General features: G+C 47.6%; 1 protein-coding gene across 8 annotated transcripts in view; it reads right to left on the bottom strand.

Annotated features, from left to right (window-relative positions):
* The window catches only part of LOC131381120 (putative T-complex protein 10A homolog), a 123,140-nt gene that overhangs the window by 63,410 nt on the left and 39,646 nt on the right, over positions 1-20,084 (bottom strand). The window contains exon 5 of one of the 8 annotated variants that reach the window (XM_058427261.1): positions 19,172-19,299. The exons of the other annotated variants lie outside the window; for them this stretch is intronic. Within the exon in view, the coding sequence (XP_058283244.1) occupies positions 19,194-19,299 (106 nt within the window). The 3' untranslated portion in view covers positions 19,172-19,193. Of the gene's footprint in view, positions 1-19,171; positions 19,300-20,084 lie in introns of those variants that run through there. 8 annotated transcript variants of the gene reach the window in all.

Here is a 20,084-nt window from a genome sequence, read left to right as displayed (position 1 = left end):
TCTAATCAAAGAGAATCTTTGTCCTTTCACATCCCTGAGTTCAGCAAGGAGCATTTTGATAATGTCCCAGCTGCCAGAGCAGCTGTCTGTCTCTATTTCCAGTTTGAAGGCAGCATCTTCCCTGTCCCCATGAACACAAATGCTGTCCAGCTGATGGCTGATGACTGTCTGCTTGGGGCTGCAGATGTTCACTTTACCAGTTGAAGAAAAAGCTGTGCCCATTTTGGCCTCAGTCACATGCCTTTCTTGAATTCCACAACGAGTTTTCGCTTATCTGAATTTCCCCCCATTAGCCCCCAGCATGCATGCTTACACACACACACACACACACACACACACACACACACACACACACCCTCCCAGGATCCCTACAGAGGCAGCTGGTCAACAGGCTTGCCAACTCGAGGGTCAGTTTTTGGCCTGTGCAGATACAGTGAGATATTTCTTTGCATTTTCAGAGCCCCAAAGAAGAATGCCATGTTCTCGTTGTAGAAGGATGCTGAAGGGTCCTGCTGAGATTGTGTTTGGCTTGGCACAAAGTCCAGTGCGAAAATGACCAGAGCAGATTTGGATGAGAGACTGCTGATGGACCGTGGTGGCTGGGAGGAAGCTGCAGGGAGGAAGCTCCAGGGTGGAAGTCCTCCCAGGGACTGCAGGCTCATGTGGGCTGCCACTTCTTGCTTTTGTGCTTTCTGGGCAGCAGAGCCCCCACAGTTTCCAAGCTGTGGGGTCCCTGTGAAAAGAAGCCAGTTCCCTCTGGAGTTCACATGTCCCTACCTCGGCTACTTGCTGCTAATGCTGACTTTCCATCCATGAGCTGCCTGCTGTGAAATTCTACTCTTCTGGATACACCCGGGCTTGTCTGAGGGGCTGCTGGGGCTTGTAGCAGCCATGACATTTGCTGCTGCTTCAGGGAGAAGCCCAGGGCCCAAGCAAGCCCAGGGACCAAACAGGCTCTGGGGAGCCTAGAAGCAGTCCCACTGTTGACCCCACAAATGGGCCCATGTGTGACGTTGGTGCCCCGTTCCCAGGCACCCGGCCTCCAGCTGCTAAGAGGAGTGGTTGTGAATGGCCCACACCTGTCCTCTTCTACAGATAATTACTCCTCCCCGCTTTCCTACAGGTGTTTCCCCGGAGAGCACTGCTTCAATAAATCTCTCATGCACAAATCTCCATCTCAGGAAACTGACTTACAGCATCCAATGTGAGAGGTCTGTGCACCAGGGAGTGTGCCAGCCCCTGCTGAGCCACAGTGGTGGGCAGCATCACCTGCAACCTCAGTGGGTGGAAGCCAGGCCCGAAGGAACATCAGCAACCCTCCCCACTAGCTCGTGGTGTTGGGGAAAAGTCAGGCACTCATACATCTGGCATCTGGGGAGTCTTGGAAAGAAGTACCCACAAGATCCCCCTTCCAGTCTCCCCCCAGCCTTCTCCATGAGTCCCTGGAAACCAGTTACTGCTCCAGGAACCAAAGCCCAGTGCCAGGGAGTCAGGGGAACCAATCCGGCCTCTCCTCCATCTCCCTGGGTTTTGGCGCTGCTCCCTAAATCCCCACATGTCCAGTGGGACCTCCTGAGAAGGACCACTGCCCTGAAAGCTTCCACCCTACTTCCTGCCTGTCACCCTGGACCCCTGGAACACTGACATCAACCAGACTAGACACAACCCTGCTTCAGCCCTGGACTTGGGGTTTCCTCGTTCACTGTGTCACTCTTGTCTCCCAGCTTCTGCTCTGACTTGGTCCTAGCTCAGTCTTGGGGTGATTTATCTGTGCCTCAGTTTCCTCATCTGTGAAATGGGCATAATAATGGTATCTACTTCCTAGTTGTGTTGAGAGTCATGGTGCTTTACACATAGTGACAACAATACATTTCAGCTTTGATCATCGATGATTTCTTTCCCGTGAGAGGCAGCATCCAGCATCCCGTGTGGCCGAGGTTGCACCATTTAGACCACACTAAGGGCATTTAGCAAAACTCAAAATCATTATAAGAATGAATCATTGAGGGAGAGAACAAGCCAGCCTCCTTCAGCCCTGCTATAGAGACGAGTTTGTGGAGGAGAAATAATTGCATCTGCAGAGCTCGGAGGAAAAGTGTCAAGGCCTGAACTTCCTTGGATTCTGCAGCCAAGTTCATTGTCAAGTCTCTGGCACATGGACTTAAGCTGTGTTCAGTTTTGGCAGGGTAGTTGTAACCCGGAACTATGGTTATTTGGTTTTAAAAACCCATTGTAAGCCTGAGCACCAGTGTGGAGTTGGCCAAACTCCACTCCAAGACTGGATGGTAGCCTTGGAGATTAAATCCTAAATACTCCAACAAATGCTCTGTGAACTGGAAGCCTCAGTGGTCCATAGCTAAAGAGAAGGCAGGAAAGAGCCACGATAACCATCAGCCCATAAGGGAGGATTCAGGAAGCCAACTAAGGATCCGGGACTACTACGTCATTTTTAGGAATTTCAAATCAACAGTCGCCTCCTCTGGGTGTGGCACAGCGCCAGGCTCCCTGGAGAATGAATGAGAGTAGCTAATTGCAGATGCTGTCAGTTCTGGGCTGTGCTGTCCAGGATTGAGCCACTAGCCACATGCTGTTATTTAAATTTAAATGTAAATCAATGAATAAAATGTAAAAGTCACCTGCTCAGTTGCACTAGTCACATTTCAAGCGCTCAATAGCCACATGGCCAGTGGCTACTGTCTTGGACAGTGCAGACAGTTCTGCTGGACAGTGCTGAGCTAGTGTATGAAGTTAGGCATGGAGACACCTGCTCAATTCATTGATAAAATGGGACAGATATTTCCCTGCCCTCACCAACCAAGAACACAATCAGATATCAAAATCCCAGGCACAGAAATGTGGGAACCCAGCTCCACCTTACCCGACCTCTGCCCACCTTCCTGGGGATACCCCTGCATGTCTCTTGTCTCCAAACCCCGAAGGCTCAGTGCACAGGCACCTGTCCACCTAGGGCTGCAGCCTCACCTTCATGGGCTCTGAGCCCCAAAGAGCCACGACTGCAGGAGTTGTGCCCCTTCCCTCCCCTGGCCACACTCAGCCTGCTGCTCCTTTTTGCTCCTAACACACAACCTGGACGTGGTCCTATGGCAGCTGCTGTGATTGTCACTTCTCTGGGCACTGCTGCTGCTGTTAACTCCCCTTCCTTTGTGCCCTGAAAAGGGTGTGACCACCTTGGAGAGCCCAAAGAGCTCCTTTTTCCTGACCCCGCAGCCATCCGCACCCCAGGAACATTCGAGAGAAACCTCAGGCCAGACCTTTTCCTCTCACCTGGGCCCTGCCTGCCCCCCGCTCCAGGAGGAGCCCCTGGGTCCACCCAGGAAGGAACTGCACCTCCTGCCCTCCTCTTTCTCTCTCCCTTTGATCCCTTCTTCTCTTTGCTGAGCGCATGAGCAGATTCAGCAGAGGCCCTTTCTTTATCCTTCAGGGGTTTAGCTGCATAAGACAAAGTGTAAGAATGACAGTAGGCTGGGCACTGTTGCTCACACCTGTAATCCCAGCACTTTGGGAGGCCGTGGCAGGTGGATCACTTGAGGTCAGGAGTTCAAGACCAGCCTGGCCAACATGGTGAAACCCCGTCACTACTAAAAATATAAAAGTTAGCCTGGCATGGTGGCAGGTGCCTGTAATCCCAGCTACTCAGGAGGCTGAGGCTTGAGAGTCTGTTGAACCCGGGAGGCTGAGTTTGCAGTGAGCCGAGATTGTGCCACTGTACTCCAGCCTGGGCCACAGAGTGAGACTCTGACTCTAAAAAAACAATTGATATCAAGGGCCGGGTGCGGTGGCTCATGCCTATAATCCCAGCACTTTGGGAGGCTGAGACGGGCAGATCACCTGAGGTCAGGAGTTCAAGACCAGCCTGGCCAACATGGTGAAACCCTGTCTCTACTAAAAATACAAAAAAAAATTAGCCGAGCATGGTGGCACATGCCTGTAATCCCAGCTACTCAGGAGGCTGAGGCAGGAGAATTGCTTGAACCCAGGAGGCAGAGGTTGCAGTGAGTCGAGATTGCGCCATTGCTCTCCAGCCTGGACAACAAGTGCAAAACTCTGTCTCAAAAAAATAATAAATAAATAAATAAATAAATAAATAAAATACAAACGACATCAAAGAATGACAGTAAATGGCCAAAACAAGTGGCCCTGGGAGCTCAGAGAAAATGATTCCACCAAATGGACTAGGGGAAGCTTATCAGAGATCGTGCTCAACATGGTCCTCGAGGAATAGGCAGAATTTCCAAAGGTGAAGGAAGGTAGGGAAAGGAACAGCCAGGAGGCGGGAACAGGAACAGCACGTTTGAGTACAGGGAACAGCCAGAGTGAGGGAAAATAAGGCTAAAAGGGTGAAGGGCACCTGGAGAATGTCAATATTTTGGGCTTTGGCGCATGCCTGTGTCCTGGCTGCAAGAACATTATTCACTTTGCGCAGCATCGCTCAGCCTGCTCCTGGCTGTGGGTCCATCATCTGCTCCTAATATTGTCTTTCGTCTAGGAATTGCAAACAGATAAGGACCCCACAGCCAGGAGCAGGCTGGGCCTGGCCTTAAACCTTGACCTTCTGACTCTTGGAATAGTAATTGCTCTGGATTTTAAGGCCACTGAACACCATCCAGTTAATCTCGATATCTTGGAAAGGACCAAATTACAGCTGAATTCCGTTGAAGAAATTAAAATCATCACTCTTATCCAAAGAGTGATTATCCTAAGTATTCCGGTGACTGACTCACCTGGACACTTTAAGATGCAGTTAATGTCACCAATGCAAATAGACCTCAAGGGTCTAACAAATTATTTCTGGCAGAGCCCTTTTTTGAAAAGTTTCCAGTCTTTGCCCCAAGACTGCTCACTGCCTAACTGCATTTCTTTCCAATGGGTCTAACAGAAAATCCAGCTGGAAATTTATCTTCAGGTGAAAATGCCGCCTTCCTGCTTTTAAGCGAACTGCCTGTGATATCATGAGCTCAGGCTGCAGAGGCTCAGCCAAACAAAGAGAGGAAAGCTGGTTACTTCTGATTGGGAGGACGTATTAATTCTCCACACTTTCCCTGTTCCAAACTCATGACTCCATGGATTGAGTCCTTTTAAGAAAAGAAAATAGAGCCTGTCATTTCCTATTGTTTCAAAGACAAAATCCAGCCTGGGAAAGATTAAGGGAAGAGGACGGGACTCGTGTTCAGATGACTAAGCACCAACCTGACCTGGAAAAGGCTCGATTAGTTTTTGAGGAAGGGAGGGAGCTCCAATTAGAGGCATGTGTAAAATAATGACATTACCTCACTAAAAGAGAAAAAGGAAAACATTCCCAACTCACTAACAATGAACTAGCAAGAAAATGTGTTGCTAATCTGTGAAGAATTTGCAAACCCAGTGAGTTGCCTCCCAGCTCTGAGCTCCCAAACTTCCTTCCTTAGAACTTGACCTCTGATTGTAAAACCCTGGGCCCTGGGAGAGAGGGGCCTGTGCTGGTCAGCAAGGGAGAATCACATGGACCAGCGAAGCCTAGCTCTGCTCCGCCTGGGTTTCTGGTAAATGAGCTTCTGTCACTCAGTTCGTACACATGGATACTTCTTATTGAAGATGTCTTGGGAAGAAATCAAGCTGCTGTGAAAAAATAATAAAAATGCATTGTATCATGTTTTTAAAAGAGCTAGATCTCTATGTACTGACGAAAAATCCTTAAAGTCATTATTAAATAATACATAGATTATGATACCATGTTTTTAAAAAGACTGAAAACTAGGCCGGGTGCCGTGGGTCATGCCTGTAACCCCAACCCTTTGGGAGGCCGAGGTGGGTGGATTGCGAGGTCAGGAGTTCGAGACCAGCCTGGCCAATATAGTGAAACTGCATCTCTACTAAAAATGCAATAATTAGCTGGGCATGGTGGCACGCGCCTGTGGTCCCAGCTACTCAGGAGGCTGAGGCAGGAGAATTGCTTGAACCTGGGAGGCAGAGGTTTCAGTGAGCCAAGATCGTGCCACTGCACCCCAGCCTGGGCAACAGAGTGACACTCCGTCTCAAAAGAAAAAAAAGAAACTAAAATGTTGGTGGTTTGGACAAATCCTGCCCCTGCACCCCACCTGCACGTCCCCTCCATGACTTCCTTTTGTGTACCAGGGTCCCTGAGGTGGGCTGAAAGAGGGCCGGGAGCTGGCTGTTCGGAGTCCCCAGAAGCAAAAGCAGTGGGCCTCTGGCCCTGTGGGCAGGGCTGGCTGAAGCAGAGCCAGGAGGGAGGGCTGAGGAAGGCTGTCGTGCACCTGCCTGGCCAGCCATGGGCAGTAGAAAAGAGGCTGGGATGGCGCTGGGTAAGCCCAGCTCAGGTCAGGGGCCTGGCAGGCCCTGGACATGTCTGCTCACAGCTGCTCAGAAGTGGCTCCTCGGGTTGGCCCTTGCTGCCCTCTGAGCTCTTGTCTCTGCATTCTCCATCCACCCCCACCCCAGCTTCTTGCCGGCCCTGTGCACAGACACCTAAGGCCCACCTCTTAGGGTCAGCTTGCCCTCAAAAAGAGAAGAAAGCACAGGTTTCCAGGACTGGCTGATGAAGGGAGGGTTTGGGATTTCTGGAGACTTGAAGTTGAGCTTGAATTCCTCCCCTCTGACTTTCCCAGGCCAAGGCGTCCAGCACCCAGGGACCAGCCCTGGTCCTCAGCAGAGACCATCTGCAGCCCCTGCCCTGGGCTCGCTAACACTGGTTTAATAGATCTACAACGAGAGATTCCCAAACCCCACCCAAGAGTCCCTGAGGCCAGACCTTGGGGCTCCGGGCCCAGGAATCTGCATTTTCCCCTGCAAACTCCCCCAGGGGTCCTGATGGGCAGACAGCTGAGGGCTGGGCCTGCCTCCACCTGGGTCCCTGGAACCCAGCACCCCACCCTGCTGCTTGTCTTTTGCAGCCCAACTCCTGCAGCTGGGCCTTCTGCTCATGCTGTACAGAAACCCTCTGTTTGTTCCTGCAGACCTGCTCTCCATGGCCCCCAGTCTGCTCCACTGTCCTGTACCTCCAGACCCCCATCAGCATCCCTCCTGCCTGTCTGCTGGGTTCAGCCAATGGGGAGCCTGGCAGAAGAAAGTCATGCCATCAGCTTTGAAGATACTTTCCCTTCCTGACTTCTTATCCTGGGGTTCCTGAACTCTGTTTTTTGTTTTGTTTTGTTTTGTTTTAGATGGAGTCTCACTCTGTCGCCAGGCTGGAGTGCAGTGGCACAATCTTGGCTCACTGTAACCTCCGCCTCCCGGATTCAAGCAGTTCTCCTGCCTCAGCCTCCCGAGTAGCTGGGACTACAGGCGCCCGCCACCACACCCAGCTATGTTTTGTATTTTTAGTAGAGACGGGCTTTCACCATGTTGGCCAGGAAGGTCTCCATCTCTTGACCTCATGATCCGCCTGCCTCGGCCTCCCAAAGTGTTAGGATTATAGGTGTGAGCCACCGCGCCCAGCCAGGGTTCCTGAACTCTTAAGGGGACAACTGATCTTTTCTAGAGCTCCATGAGCCCTCTGAAGTTTTAAGCAAAAGTTTGTATATTTGAGAATGTGAATCTTTCTGGCTTTTTCATGGGATTGCAACGAGGATCCAAAGAGATAATACAAATGATGTCAGCTTTGACAACCACTAACTGCCCAAAAATATAAGGTATTATTATAATCACAGCAAGATCAAAAGAGGTTAATGCACGTTTCTGTGTGTCAAGTGTTCACGAAGCTTCTGTTGAAGTTGGCCACCAGATTGGGCCAGCAAGCACATGGGCAGCAGACAACAGCTTTACAGGTTAGAATGAGAGGCTGAACCCTAACCTCCAGAAGGTGACACCTCAGAGGCCATCCACAGAGGTGTGGGTCTTCCTAGAAAATGATGCAGGCAGGTCCGGGTGTAGTGCCTCGCACCTGTAATCCCAGCATTTTGGGAGGCGGAGGCGGGCAGATCAATTGAGGTCAGGAGTTCGAGACCAGCCTGGCCAACTGGTGAAACCCCATCTCTACTAAAAATACAAAAATTAGCTGGGCATGGTGGTGCAGGCCTGTAATCCCAGCTACTCAGGCAACTGAGGCAGGAGAATCGCTTGAGCCCAGAAGGTGGAGGCTGCAGTGAGCCAAGATCGAGCTACTACACTCCAGCCTGGGTGACAGAGGGAGACTCCATCTCAAAGTAAAAAAAAAAAAAAAAAAAAAAAAAAAAAGAAAATAAAAGAAAGAAAATGATGCAGGCAGGATTAATAACCAGAATATATAAGGCGATCAAACAACTCTACAGGATAAAATCTAATAGTCCAATCAAAAAATAGGCAAAAGATTTGAATAGGCATTTCTCAAAAGAAGACATACAAAGAGCAAACAGGCCTATGAAAAGGTGCTCAACATCTGTGATCATCAGAGTAATGCAAATCAAAACCACGGTAAGATAGAATCTCACCCCAGTTAAAATGGCTTTTATTCAAAAGACAGGCAATAACAAATGCTGGAGAGGATGTGGAGAAAAGGGAACCCTTGTACTCTGTTGGCGGGAATGTAAATTAGTACAACCGCTATGGAGAACAGTTTGGAAGTTCCTCAAAAAACTGAAAGTTAAGCTACGATATGATCCAGTTATCTTATTGCTGGGTATATGCCCAAAAGAAAGGAAATCAGTAAATCAAAGAGATAGGTGTACTCCTCTGTTTGTTGCAGCACCGTTTACAATAGCTAAGATTTGGAAGCAACCTAAGTGTCCATCAACAGTTGAATGGATAACGAAAACGTGATACATACACACAATGGAGTACTATTCAGCCATAAAAATAGAATGAGATCCAGTCATCTGCAACAACATGGATGGAATTGGAGATCATTATGTTCCATGAAATAAGCCAGGCACAGAAAGACAAACACAGCATACTCTCAATTTTTTGTGAGATCTAAAAATCATAGCAAGTGAATTCATGAACATAAAGAGTAGAAGGATGGTTACCAGAGGCTGGGAAGGGTAGTGCACAGGAGTGGGGAAGGGGGTGATGGTTAATGGGTACAAAAAAAATAGGAAGAATGAGTAAGATCTACTATTTGATAGCGTGACAGGGTTACTATAGTCAGTAATAACTGTGCATTTTAAAATAATTTAAAGAGTGTGATTGGATTGTTTATAACCCAAAGGAGAAATGCTTGAGGGGATGGAAATTCTCCATGATGTGCGTATTTCATATTGCAGGCTTGTATTAAAATATCTCACGTACCCCATAAATATATACACCTCCCATGTATCCACAAAAATTAAAAATTAGGCTGGGCACGGTGGCTCACATCTGTAATCCCAGTGCTTTGGGAGGCCAAGGCGGGAGGATCACTTGAGGTCAGGAGTTCAAGACCAGCCTGGCCAATATGGCGAAACCCCATCTCTACTGAAAAATACAAAAATTAGCTAGGCATGGTGGCACAAGCCTGTAATCCCAGCTACTTTGGGGGCTGAGGTGGGAGGATCCCTTGAGCCCAGGAGGCAGAGGTTGCAGTGAGCTGAAATTGCACCACTGTACTCCAGCCTGGGTGACAAAGGAAGACTTTGTCTCAAAAAAAAAAAAAAAAAAAAAGTGGGAGCTAAGCTATGAGGATGCAAAAGCATGAGTGATATAATGGACTTTGGGGACTTGCGGGGAAAGGCTGGGAGGCCAGTAAGGAATAAAAGGCTACATATTGAGTAGAGTGTACACTGCTTGGGTGACAGGTTCACTAAAATCTCAGAAATCAACACTGAAGAACTTATCCTTGTAACAAAAAACCACCTGTACCCCAAAAACTGTTGAAATAAAAAAGAAGAAAGAGAAAAACAGATAAATAAAAGCTGAACCCAGGAGGCGGAGGTTGCAGTGAGCGGAGATTGCACCACTGCACTCCAGCCTAGGTGACGGAGACTCTGTCTCAAAAAAAAAAAAAAAAAAACTTAAAAAATTTAAAAAAGAAAATGATGCAGGCACTGCAAATAGAACATACTTGGGTGCATGTGGGGGAAAGCGGAGGGGGAGACACCAGGGTTGATGACCCCATGGCATGTGGACATGATTGTGGAGCCGCTCTCTTGCTGTCCACAAAGTCACTGTAAAAGCAAAGTGCCAAACATTTTCAGTGAGGGCCCTTTTGCTCATTGGTCATGACTGGTGTCAGGCAACCCTTGGAACTTTCCTCACGACCTTAGAGGGACAGCATCACCTGCAGTTTCTATGGCAGAGATTTCATAGTAGGTTGAACACCGCTCCCCCAAATACACATCTTCCTGGAACCTCAGGATGTGAACTTATTTGGAGACAGGGTCTTCACAGTTATAATTAGTTAAGATGAGGTGGCACTGATGGGCTGTAACTCCAATGACTGGCAGCCTTCTAAGAAGGGGGAAGGCAGATAGACACACAGAGAAGAATGCCATGTGACTAGAGAGGCAGAGACTGGAGTGACGCAGCCACAAACCAAAAAGTGCGAAGGATTGCCAGGGGCCACCAGGTGCCGGAAGAGGCGAGGCAGGACCCCCTTCTTGGTCTTCAGAGGGAGCACAGCCCTGCCAACACCTTTATTTCAGACCCCTGGCCCCCAGAACTGGGAGATAATAAATTTCTGTTGTTTTAAGCCACACCATTTGTGGTCATTAGTTATGGCAGCCACAGAAACTAGCACAGAAAGATTCCAGAGCTGCTCCCAGGAGTGGAAGTGGCACAAGGCGAGGCATGGACTAGTCACAGATCCCCAGCCAGAAGCAGGGGACACATTCACACTGGGATGACTCAAGGAACTGTATGTGCAAAGCATGAGCTGAGCCCTGCTCTGTGCCAGACACCACACCGGGCAGAAGCCAGGGGTTGCTGGAAAAGCTGTAACAACCAGCAACCCCAGGTGTGGGCAGGGAAGTGCTGATTTGTAGCATCTGCTGATTTCTGTGATGTAAATACTCCCTCCTTGGCCAATGCAAGTGCAACACAACATCCTTCATATAGCGTTTCTACCCTACAGGTACAATCAATGTCAATGACCTCAAGACGATAGTAAAATAAGGTGAAATAATTAGGAAATGTTGAGTTTTGAGAATTGACTGCCTTTATGCCTAATATAATCTATTGAATTGTAAGCTTCTGTAATTTAATTTTTCATGGTGACTGTGTTTAACAACCAATTTGCAAAAATTCCTGAATGTTTAACCATCAGCTGCCATGAGCCAGAGCTGGCTACAAGAAGTACAGCGGTGAAGAAGGCAGACAGCAAACATAATCTCAGCTTGGTGGGGCCTGGAATGCAGCAATCTGGCTCCAATAGGATGCTTTTGGGTAGATGTGCCTGGAGCACCTCCACCTCTGAGGCCCACAAAGCTGCCGTAGAGGAAGGGTGGCCTGCAGAGTGGCCTCTGCATCAGCTCTCAGCTGGTCCAGGGCACAACATCAGTTGAAGAACACTGACTATGCCCAGTCACATCAGCTTCCAACTGTGAGCTCTCAGGAGACCTGTTGATGCAGAGACTCCTGGAGATGGTACCAAAAAAGCCAGGAGCAGGTGGGCAGTGGTGCACATACAGTACACATATAGACACACACACACCATGCACAGAACATGCAGACACATGCATGCACAGAACATGCAGATACACACACATGCACACACTCCTGTTATGGTTTGGCTTTGGCTGTGTCCCCACCCAAATCTCATCTTGAATTCCCATGTGATGGGGGAGGGACCCGGTGGGAGGTAATTAAATCATGAGGGGCGGGTCTTTCCTGTGCTTTTCTCATGATAGTGAATAAGTCTCATGAGATCTGATCATTTTTTAAGGGGCAGTTTCTCTGCACAAGCTCTCTCTTTGCCTGCCGTCACCCACGTAAGATGTGACTTGCTCCTCCTTGCCTCCTGCCATGATTGTGAGGCCTCCCCAGCCATGTGGAACTGTAAGTCCAATAAACCTCTTTTCTTTTGTAAATTGCCCAGTCTTGGCTATGTCTTTATCAGCAGTGTGAAAACGGACTAATACAACTCCTGTTTGCATTTTTGCCACAACAGTTTCCTTCAATACAACAGCTACTTTTTAAGGAGTGCTTTGTGTCAGGGACCAGGCCAGGAACTAGGAATATTCACATGAAGAAGGCAAAGCCCAGGACCTTCTAACAGTTGGTGAGGCCTGTGATTGGCCACAGCGGCCTGAGTCTCCTTCTGCAGCTGATCTAAGGAAGCCTTTCATTGCCACATATCTCAGCCTTAATCTCCATTGTCAGCTCTCTCCATCCTGAAGGTGAGAGGTGGTTGCTAGTTACTTTAGAGCTAGGATGGGAAACAGGGTGTGATTTCTAGAGCCCTCACAAATACCTGCATTTGGCATTGCGCACAATTCGTGATGTAGATGCAACGTGAAGTGAGGTGAAAATTGGTAAGCTGGGCGTGTCAGCTCATGCCTGTAATGCCAGCACTTTAGGAGGCCGAGGAAATACATCAGTTGAGCTCAGGAGTTTGAGACCAGCCTGGGCAACATAGTGAAACGCTATCTCTATCCAAAATACAAAAAATTAGCTGAGCGCTACCGTGCACCTGTGGTCCCAACTACTCGGAAGGCTGAGGTGGGAGGATTGCTTGAGCCCAGGAGGTGAAGGTTGCAGTGATCCAAGGCTGAACCACTGCATTCCAGCCTGGGTGACAGAGTGAGACAGGGAGGGAGGGAGAAAGGAAGGGAGGGAGGGAGGGAGGGAGGGAGGAAGGAAGGAAGGAAGGAAGGAAGGAAGGAAGGAAGGAAGGAAGGAAGGAAGGAATTGGTCACCTGGACTGGGTTATGTGGGTTCCTGTGAGGACTTCTTATAGCATAGTAAGTTCAACCAGGAACACCAATCATTCTGGTTTGTGAGGGATGAAGGGGTTAGTGCTACAACGAGGGTAGTAGTCTTAGGCAATACGGGATGGGCAGCCATCCTAATTCTCACCTCCCTTCTGACAGCTCAAGTTTGAATACTGAGGTCTGCAAGGACATTATACTGAGACCTGCAAGGACAATTGTCTCACATCGCAATAAACAGCCACCAGTTCTAAATCTCATTTTGCTTAAATCCATTTCTCTAAGAAATATTATAGCATTTACTCCTTTTCATTGTATAAGACATGTTGAAAAATAGCCATTCATTTCTAAATCCTTCTTTTCAGTCACTTTTAATATTCTTTTAAAAAGAGAGAAAGGAAAAGAAAAGACTTCTTGGGACTAAAACTTATCATAGTTGGATGAAACCCAAAGGTGAATATTTATTTCAGCAAAATTCATTCAGGGTCTTGAAAGTCAAGTGTGTGAATATAAAATACACCTTTTCAGCCTGGGATCATGCCCTTTTCTGTGCTTGGATGGCTGAACTATGAAATGCCAGGTTGACATATTCAGTGCTTCCAGGAATGTGACCCCAGAAGAAACAAAGGGGAATGTGGAATTTGTGGAGGTGGCCAGGCCGGTCAGCCAACTTGGCTGGGTTCTGGAAGGGTCCAGTCCATGGGCTCCCACCGTATCCCAGGTGATTCTATCTGCTTGGAGTTCACAGGAACCACAGATTCCCACACCTTCATTCCCGAGGGGTGGGTGAGGGGGTGTCTACATTCTCCTTCTCAAGCACAGCTGTCATTTGTTCCAGCTTTGTCTCCCCATCCTGAATCCAGCACGAGGAGGTGTCTGGATCTCACACAGGATGCATTCACAGGGGCTGGGGTGGAAGGATCCATCAGCACCTTCAAATTCCAGCCCTCACTGCTGCCAAGACAGGGCACCACGTTCTTGCGCTCACAAAGACGATCCTGCACTAGAGCTGCATGAGCAGGACTTTCACCTTTTCATTTGCTCACTTGCTCCTTCCATCAGAATCGATGGCTGTTTGCAGGACAAACAAAACGCATGTGCCTGCATGTGTGTGTCTGTGTGTGCTTGTGCATGTGTGTGTGCATGCCTATGTATGTCCCTGTGTGCTCGTGCATGTGTGTGTGATGCATATGTGTGCCTGTGTGTGCATGCTATGTGTGTCTGTGTGTGCATGTGTGTGTGCATGCTATGTGTGTCTGTGTGTGTGCATGCATACATGTGTCTGTGTGTGCTCATGCATGGGTGTGCATGCCTGTGTCTCTGTGTGTGCTTGTGCGTGCATGTGTGCATGCCTATGTGTGTCTGTGTGTGCTTGTGCATGCATGCATGCATGCATGCCTATGTATGTGTGTGCTTGTGCATGTGTGTGTGCATGCCTATGTGTGTCTGTGTGTGCTTGTGCATGACAGTGTGCATCCCTGTGTGTGTGCTTGTGCATGTATGTGTGCACGTCTGTGTCTGTGTTTGTGCGTGTGTGTGCATGCCTGTGTCTGCTCATGCATGCATGTGTGCATGCCTGTGTGTCTGTGTGCTCGTGCATGCGTGTGCACATGCCTGTGTGTCTGCATGCTCACACGTGTGTGTGCATGTATGTGTGTGTACACATACATGCATGTGTGCGTGCGTATGCTATTTCTCTCAGTCCTTAAGACCACATTGCAAACTGGCCTCTGTGGAATGTTGTTTCTGCCTTACAGATTGACATGTGCGTGTTTGAACAGAGGCCAGCCAGCATGGGGTGACACTGGCTTCAGTTAACCTGGGTTCCAATCCTGCCTCTGCCACTTGGTAGCAGTGACACCTTGGTGACTTTCTGGACTCCTTGGTGCCTCCATTTGCTCATCTGTAAAATGGAGACCACAGAAGGCTGCTGTGAGAAGTAAACAAGGTAAGGAATGCGAAGTGACCCACAGGACCCAAGCGTGGTAGCCCCCAGTAAATGGTAGCTGCTGTTCTCCTAGGATGTGCCCGTTGTTCCAGCCCCGCCAGGCATGCTCCCTGCCCCTCTCTCTGCTTGTTGGGAAAGGCTGGCTTTGGTTGATAAAGTGGAAAGTTTTCCTTTCTCTGGTCTCTCTCTCATCACCAGTAGATAGTTCATCCACACAGAATACACAGGAAGTTTTCCCAGCTTTCATGGAAAGGAAACCAGGGAGGAGGTGGGCAATGGAGGGCGGCATCTCTGTGCTTACTTGGCTAGGCCCCGGACTCAGAGCCCACCCTATGACCCGGGTTGTTTCTCTGGAAAAGGCCCAGGTCACCTCAGTCCCGAAAATTATTCACTCCTGGTCAGCGCCAGCGTCTGCCTATCACCCTCAAAAGCCTCGCAAAGTCCCACACAGCGGCTCCCCAACTCAGTCCTCTGGACCCCTGCCAGGGAGATCACAGGATGTACCGTCTTCTTAAAATCTGTTTTCTAAGGCTTATCTAAGAAAACAGTGAAAGTTTTATATATATATGTGTGTGTGTGTGTGTGTGTGTGTATATATATATATATAGATCTCCATCTGATAGCATGTGCTAAACTGTGTGATTCCTACATCTAAAAATATCAGCATTAACATACCAGCATTACTCAAATAGCCAAAAGGTGGAAGCGACCCAAGTGTCCATCCACGGATAGACAGAGAAACAAAATGTGGTGTATCCATACAATGGAGTACTACCCATCTGTAAAAAGGAAGGAAGGCCAGGTGCAGTGGCCCACACCTATAATCCCAGCACTCTGAGAGGCCTAGGTGGGCAGATCACTTGAGGTCAAGAGTTCAAGACCAGCCTGACCAACATGGTGAAATCCCATCTCTGCTAAAAATACAAAAATTAGCCAGGCATGGTGGTATGTACCTGTAAGTCCTAGCTACTTGGGAGGCTGAGGCAGAATTGTTTGAACCAGGGAGACAGAGGTTGCAGTGAGCTGAGATTGCACCCCTGCACTCCAACCTGGGCAACAGAGTGAGACTCCACCTCAAAAACAAATAAATAAATAAATAAAAAGGAAGGAAATTCTGACACATACTCCAACACAGATGAACCTTAGGACGTTATGCTAAATGAAATAAGCCAATCACAAGAGGACAAACTGTGTGTGTGTGTGTGTGCATGTGTGTGTGTGTGCTTGCCACTTATAAGAGGTATCTAGAGGAGTCAAATCCATAGAGGCAGAAAGTGGAACAGAGCTTGCCGGGAACTGTGGGGGTAGATGGGAGGAAATGAGGAGTTTGTGTTCAATGGAAACAGAGTCTTAGTTTTGCAAGTTGCAAAAGTTCTGGGAGGGTTTGTACAACAATGTAAATGTACTTAACACTACTGAACTGTACACCGAAAAATGGTTCAGATGCCGGGTGCAGTGGCTCACACCTATAATCCCAGCACTTTGGGAGGCCGGAGCAGGAGGATTGTTTAAGCCCAAGAGTTCGAGACCAGCCTTGGCAACATAGTGAGACCTCATCTCTACAAAAAATCAAAAAATTAGCGTGGCATAGTGGCATACACCTGTAGTCCCAGCTACTCAGGAAGCTGAGGTGGGGGAATGGCTCGACCCTGGGAGGTTGAGGTTGCAGTGAGCTGTGATTGTGCCACTCCACTGCAGCCTAGGTGACAGAGTGTGACCCTGTCTCAAAAAAAAAAAAAAAGATTAAGATGATAAATTTTATGTTATGTGTATTTTACCACAATTTAAATATATATGTATATACACGTATAAACATTTATATTCATACTTGCAAAATTAATCACTAACACTATGAAACCCAGTCCTTGCGTGGCTCTGCCAATGGCTGGCCCAGCCACCAGCCCCATGTCAATTGCCTGAGTTCGTCCCACTAGGATGGAGGCTGCAGAACTTTCCACCCTGCAGTGAGGCCACTCTGGGAAAAACCGGTATACACAAGAGCATCCACGGAAAACAGACCAAATTAAATGAGATGCATGGTGTTGGTCGTGCAGGAACACAGGCACACGGAGCGGGTGTGGTAGGCAGGAACTGAACAATAAAAGGACCCAGACAAGATCCTAAAAGAATTGGAGAAATGAAAAAGTGTCCTAACTCATTAAATCCCTTCATTTATTCATTCAATAAATACTTTTTTCATTTGCCATCTGTACAACTTCTTTGATAGGGTCAGATATTTTGCTCATTTTTTAATTGGGTTATTTGTTTTCTTATTGTTGGGTTTTTTTTTTTGCTTCTTTGTTTGGTTGGTTTTTTTTTGAGATGGAGTCTTGCTCTGTTGCCCAGGCTGGAGGGCAGTGGCGTGATCTTGGCTCACTGCAACCTCCCCCTCCCAGGTTCAAGGGATTCCCCTGCCTCAGCCTCCCAAGTAGCTGGGACTACACGCATGGGCCACCACGCCGGCTAATTTTTTTGTATTTTAGTAGAGACAGGGTTTCACCATGTTGGCCAGGATGGTCTTGATCTCCTGATCTAATGATCCGCCCGCCTAGGCCTCCTAAAGTGCTGGGATTACAGGCGTGAGCCACCACACCTGGCCTACAGTTGGGTTTTAAGGGTTCTTTATATTTTTTTAGATACCAGTCCTTTATCCAATATGGATTTTTAAAAAAAATCGAGTGGGGGCCAAGAGCAGTGACTCGCACCTGTAATCCCAACACTTTGGGAGGCTGAGGCAGGAGGACTGTTTGAGGCCAGGAGTTCAAGACCAGCTTGGGCAATATAGTGAGACCCCATCTCTGCAAAAAAAGTTTTTTAAATTAGCATGGCATGATGGCATGCACCTGTAGCCCCAGGTACTTGAGAGGCTGAGACAGGAGGATTGTTTGAGCCCAGGAGGTTAAAGCTACAGTGAGCTATAATTGTGCCACTGCACTTCAGCCTGGGCCACTGAGCAAGACAGTGTCTCAAAAGGTAGAAAGAAAGAAAAAGGAAGGAAGGAAGGAAGGAAGGAAGGAAGGAAGGAAGGAAGGAAGGAAGGAGAAAGAGAGAGAAAAGAAAGAGAAGAAGGAAAGAGAGAGAGAAAAGAAAGAAGAAAAGAAAGAAAGAAAGAAAGAAGAGAAAGAAAGAAGAAAGAAAGAAAGAAAAAAGAAAGAGAAAGAAAGAAAGAAAAAGAGAAAGAAAGAGAAGGAGGAAGAAAAGAAGGAAGGGAGGGAGGTAGGGAGGAAGGAAGGAAGGAAGGAAGAAAGGAAGGAAGGAAGGATGGGTGTGTCCATACCAAGTGCTGTCCTATAAAGTGAACCAAACAGAAAAAGTCCTGCCTACGTAGTGCACTTTTCTGGGAGGTGGGTGGTATTTTATCAAAATGGCCAGTGAAGGTCTCTTTAATAAGACAGCATTTGAGCAGAAACCAGGAGGAACCAAAGGAGCAAGGCTTGAGAAGGGAGGAAAGAGAGCTCCAGGGAAAGGGATGGTGTGTGCCAAGGTCTTGGGGAGGGAACACACCCAGCCTATTTGCAGAAGATCATGAGAGAATACCGGTTGGGGGTAGGGGGTGGGTCCCTGTGAAGGACTTAGACTTTGGGCTCTGTATTAGTTTCCTGTGACTGCCGTAACAAATTGCCACAAACTGGCCGGGCGTGGTGGCTCATGCTTTTAATCCCAGCACTTTGAGAGGCCAAGGCAGGCAGATCACCTGAGGTCAGGAATCTGAGACCAGCCTGGCCAACATGGTGAAACCCCATCTCTACTAAAAATACAAAAATTAGCCAGGTGTGGTGGTGCATACCTGTAATCCCAGCTACTCGGGAGGCTGCATTGAGTGTTGCTGAGAACTCATGCAGGTGACGGACCACTGGATCCAACAGCATGAAGGCCAGCAGTAACCTTGGCCAGAGCCACTTTTGTGAGGTGGTGTGGACGTGAGTAATGTGGACCAGAGCCAGCTGGAGTAGGGTCAGGAGAAGAAGGGAGGAAACAGCAGGTGTGGGCCGCTGTCCTAAAGTTATCTATGAAAGTTATTCTTCTATTAAGAGGCACAGATAAGTGAAGCAATAGTGAGAGGAGGGGTATCAAGAGAGAATGTTTTAGTATGCCATTTTGTTTATTTATTTACTTGCTACATAAATGAAATTATATTTATATATTTTAGTAAGCTACTTTCTTTGGGCAAAATACATTGTAATTATCCATGTTATTTGCTATACTTCTACAATTAACTTCAAAATTTTTAAAGTTAGCCAGCCAATGAATCTGCTTACCTGATTTTGTTATTCAGATATATTTTAAAAACTGGCAATAGTAGGCTGGGCATGGTGGCTCACGCCTATAATCCCAACACTTTGGGAGGCTGAGGCAGGTGGATCACCTGAGGTCAGGAGTTCGAAACCAGCCTGACCAATATGGTGAAACCCCGTCTCTACTAAAAAATATCAAAATTAGCTGAGCATGGTGGCGGGGTTCTGCAATCCCAGCTACTTGGGAGGCTGGGGCAAGAGAATCGCCTGAACCCGGGAGATGGAAGCTGCAGTGAGCAGAGATGGCGCCACTGTACTCCAGCCTGAGACAGCGAGACTCCCTCTAAAAAAAAAAAAAAAAGGCAATAATAAAGCCACATTATGAGCCTTAAGGACATTGAAGATGTTAAGGTCCCTGAAAACGGCTAAAACAAATTTTAATGATGGCAAACATGTATTTATTTATTTATTTTTTTTTTGAGACGGAGTCTCGCTCTGTTGAGTGACAACACATGGTCTCACTTATATGCGGAAGCTAAAGAAGAGCTCACAGACTTGGTGAATAGAACAGTGGTTACAGGAAACAGCGGGGGAGCGAGGTGCTGGCGGTGGGGAGCTTGGTTAACATGAACAAAGCTACAATTAGAAAGGAAGAAGTTCTGGTCTTCTCATGTGGTGGGTAATTTACTGTATATTTTCAAGCAGCTAGAAGAGAGGATTTTGAATGCTTTCAACACAAACAAATGATAACTGTTTGAGGTCATGGATATGCTAATTAGACTGATTTGATTATTATACACGGTACCCATGCACCAATACATCACACTGTACCCCATAAATATCTACAATTATTACATGTCAGTTTTAAAAATCCATGGAAATGAAAAGTAGAATGACTTTTGCTAGAGTCTTGGGGAAGAGAGAAATGATGAGCTAGTATTGAATGGGTCCAGAGATTCTAGTCAGGATGAAAAAGTTCTGGAATTGGATGGCGGTGATGATGGGTGCACAAAATTGTGCATTTACCTAATGCCACAGGGCCGTACTCTTAAAATGTTAAAATGGCAAGTTTTAAGTTACATATGTCTTATCACAATCAAAAATAAAAGAGTACATGCATTCATTTTA

The sequence above is a fragment of the Hylobates moloch genome, unplaced genomic scaffold (assembly GCF_009828535.3).
Source record: "Hylobates moloch isolate HMO894 unplaced genomic scaffold, HMol_V3 SCAFFOLD_14, whole genome shotgun sequence".
Taxonomy (NCBI): domain Eukaryota; kingdom Metazoa; phylum Chordata; class Mammalia; order Primates; family Hylobatidae; genus Hylobates; species Hylobates moloch.
The sequence above is the reverse complement of the archived record's forward strand: the minus strand, read 5'-3'. Positions and strand labels throughout refer to the sequence as shown.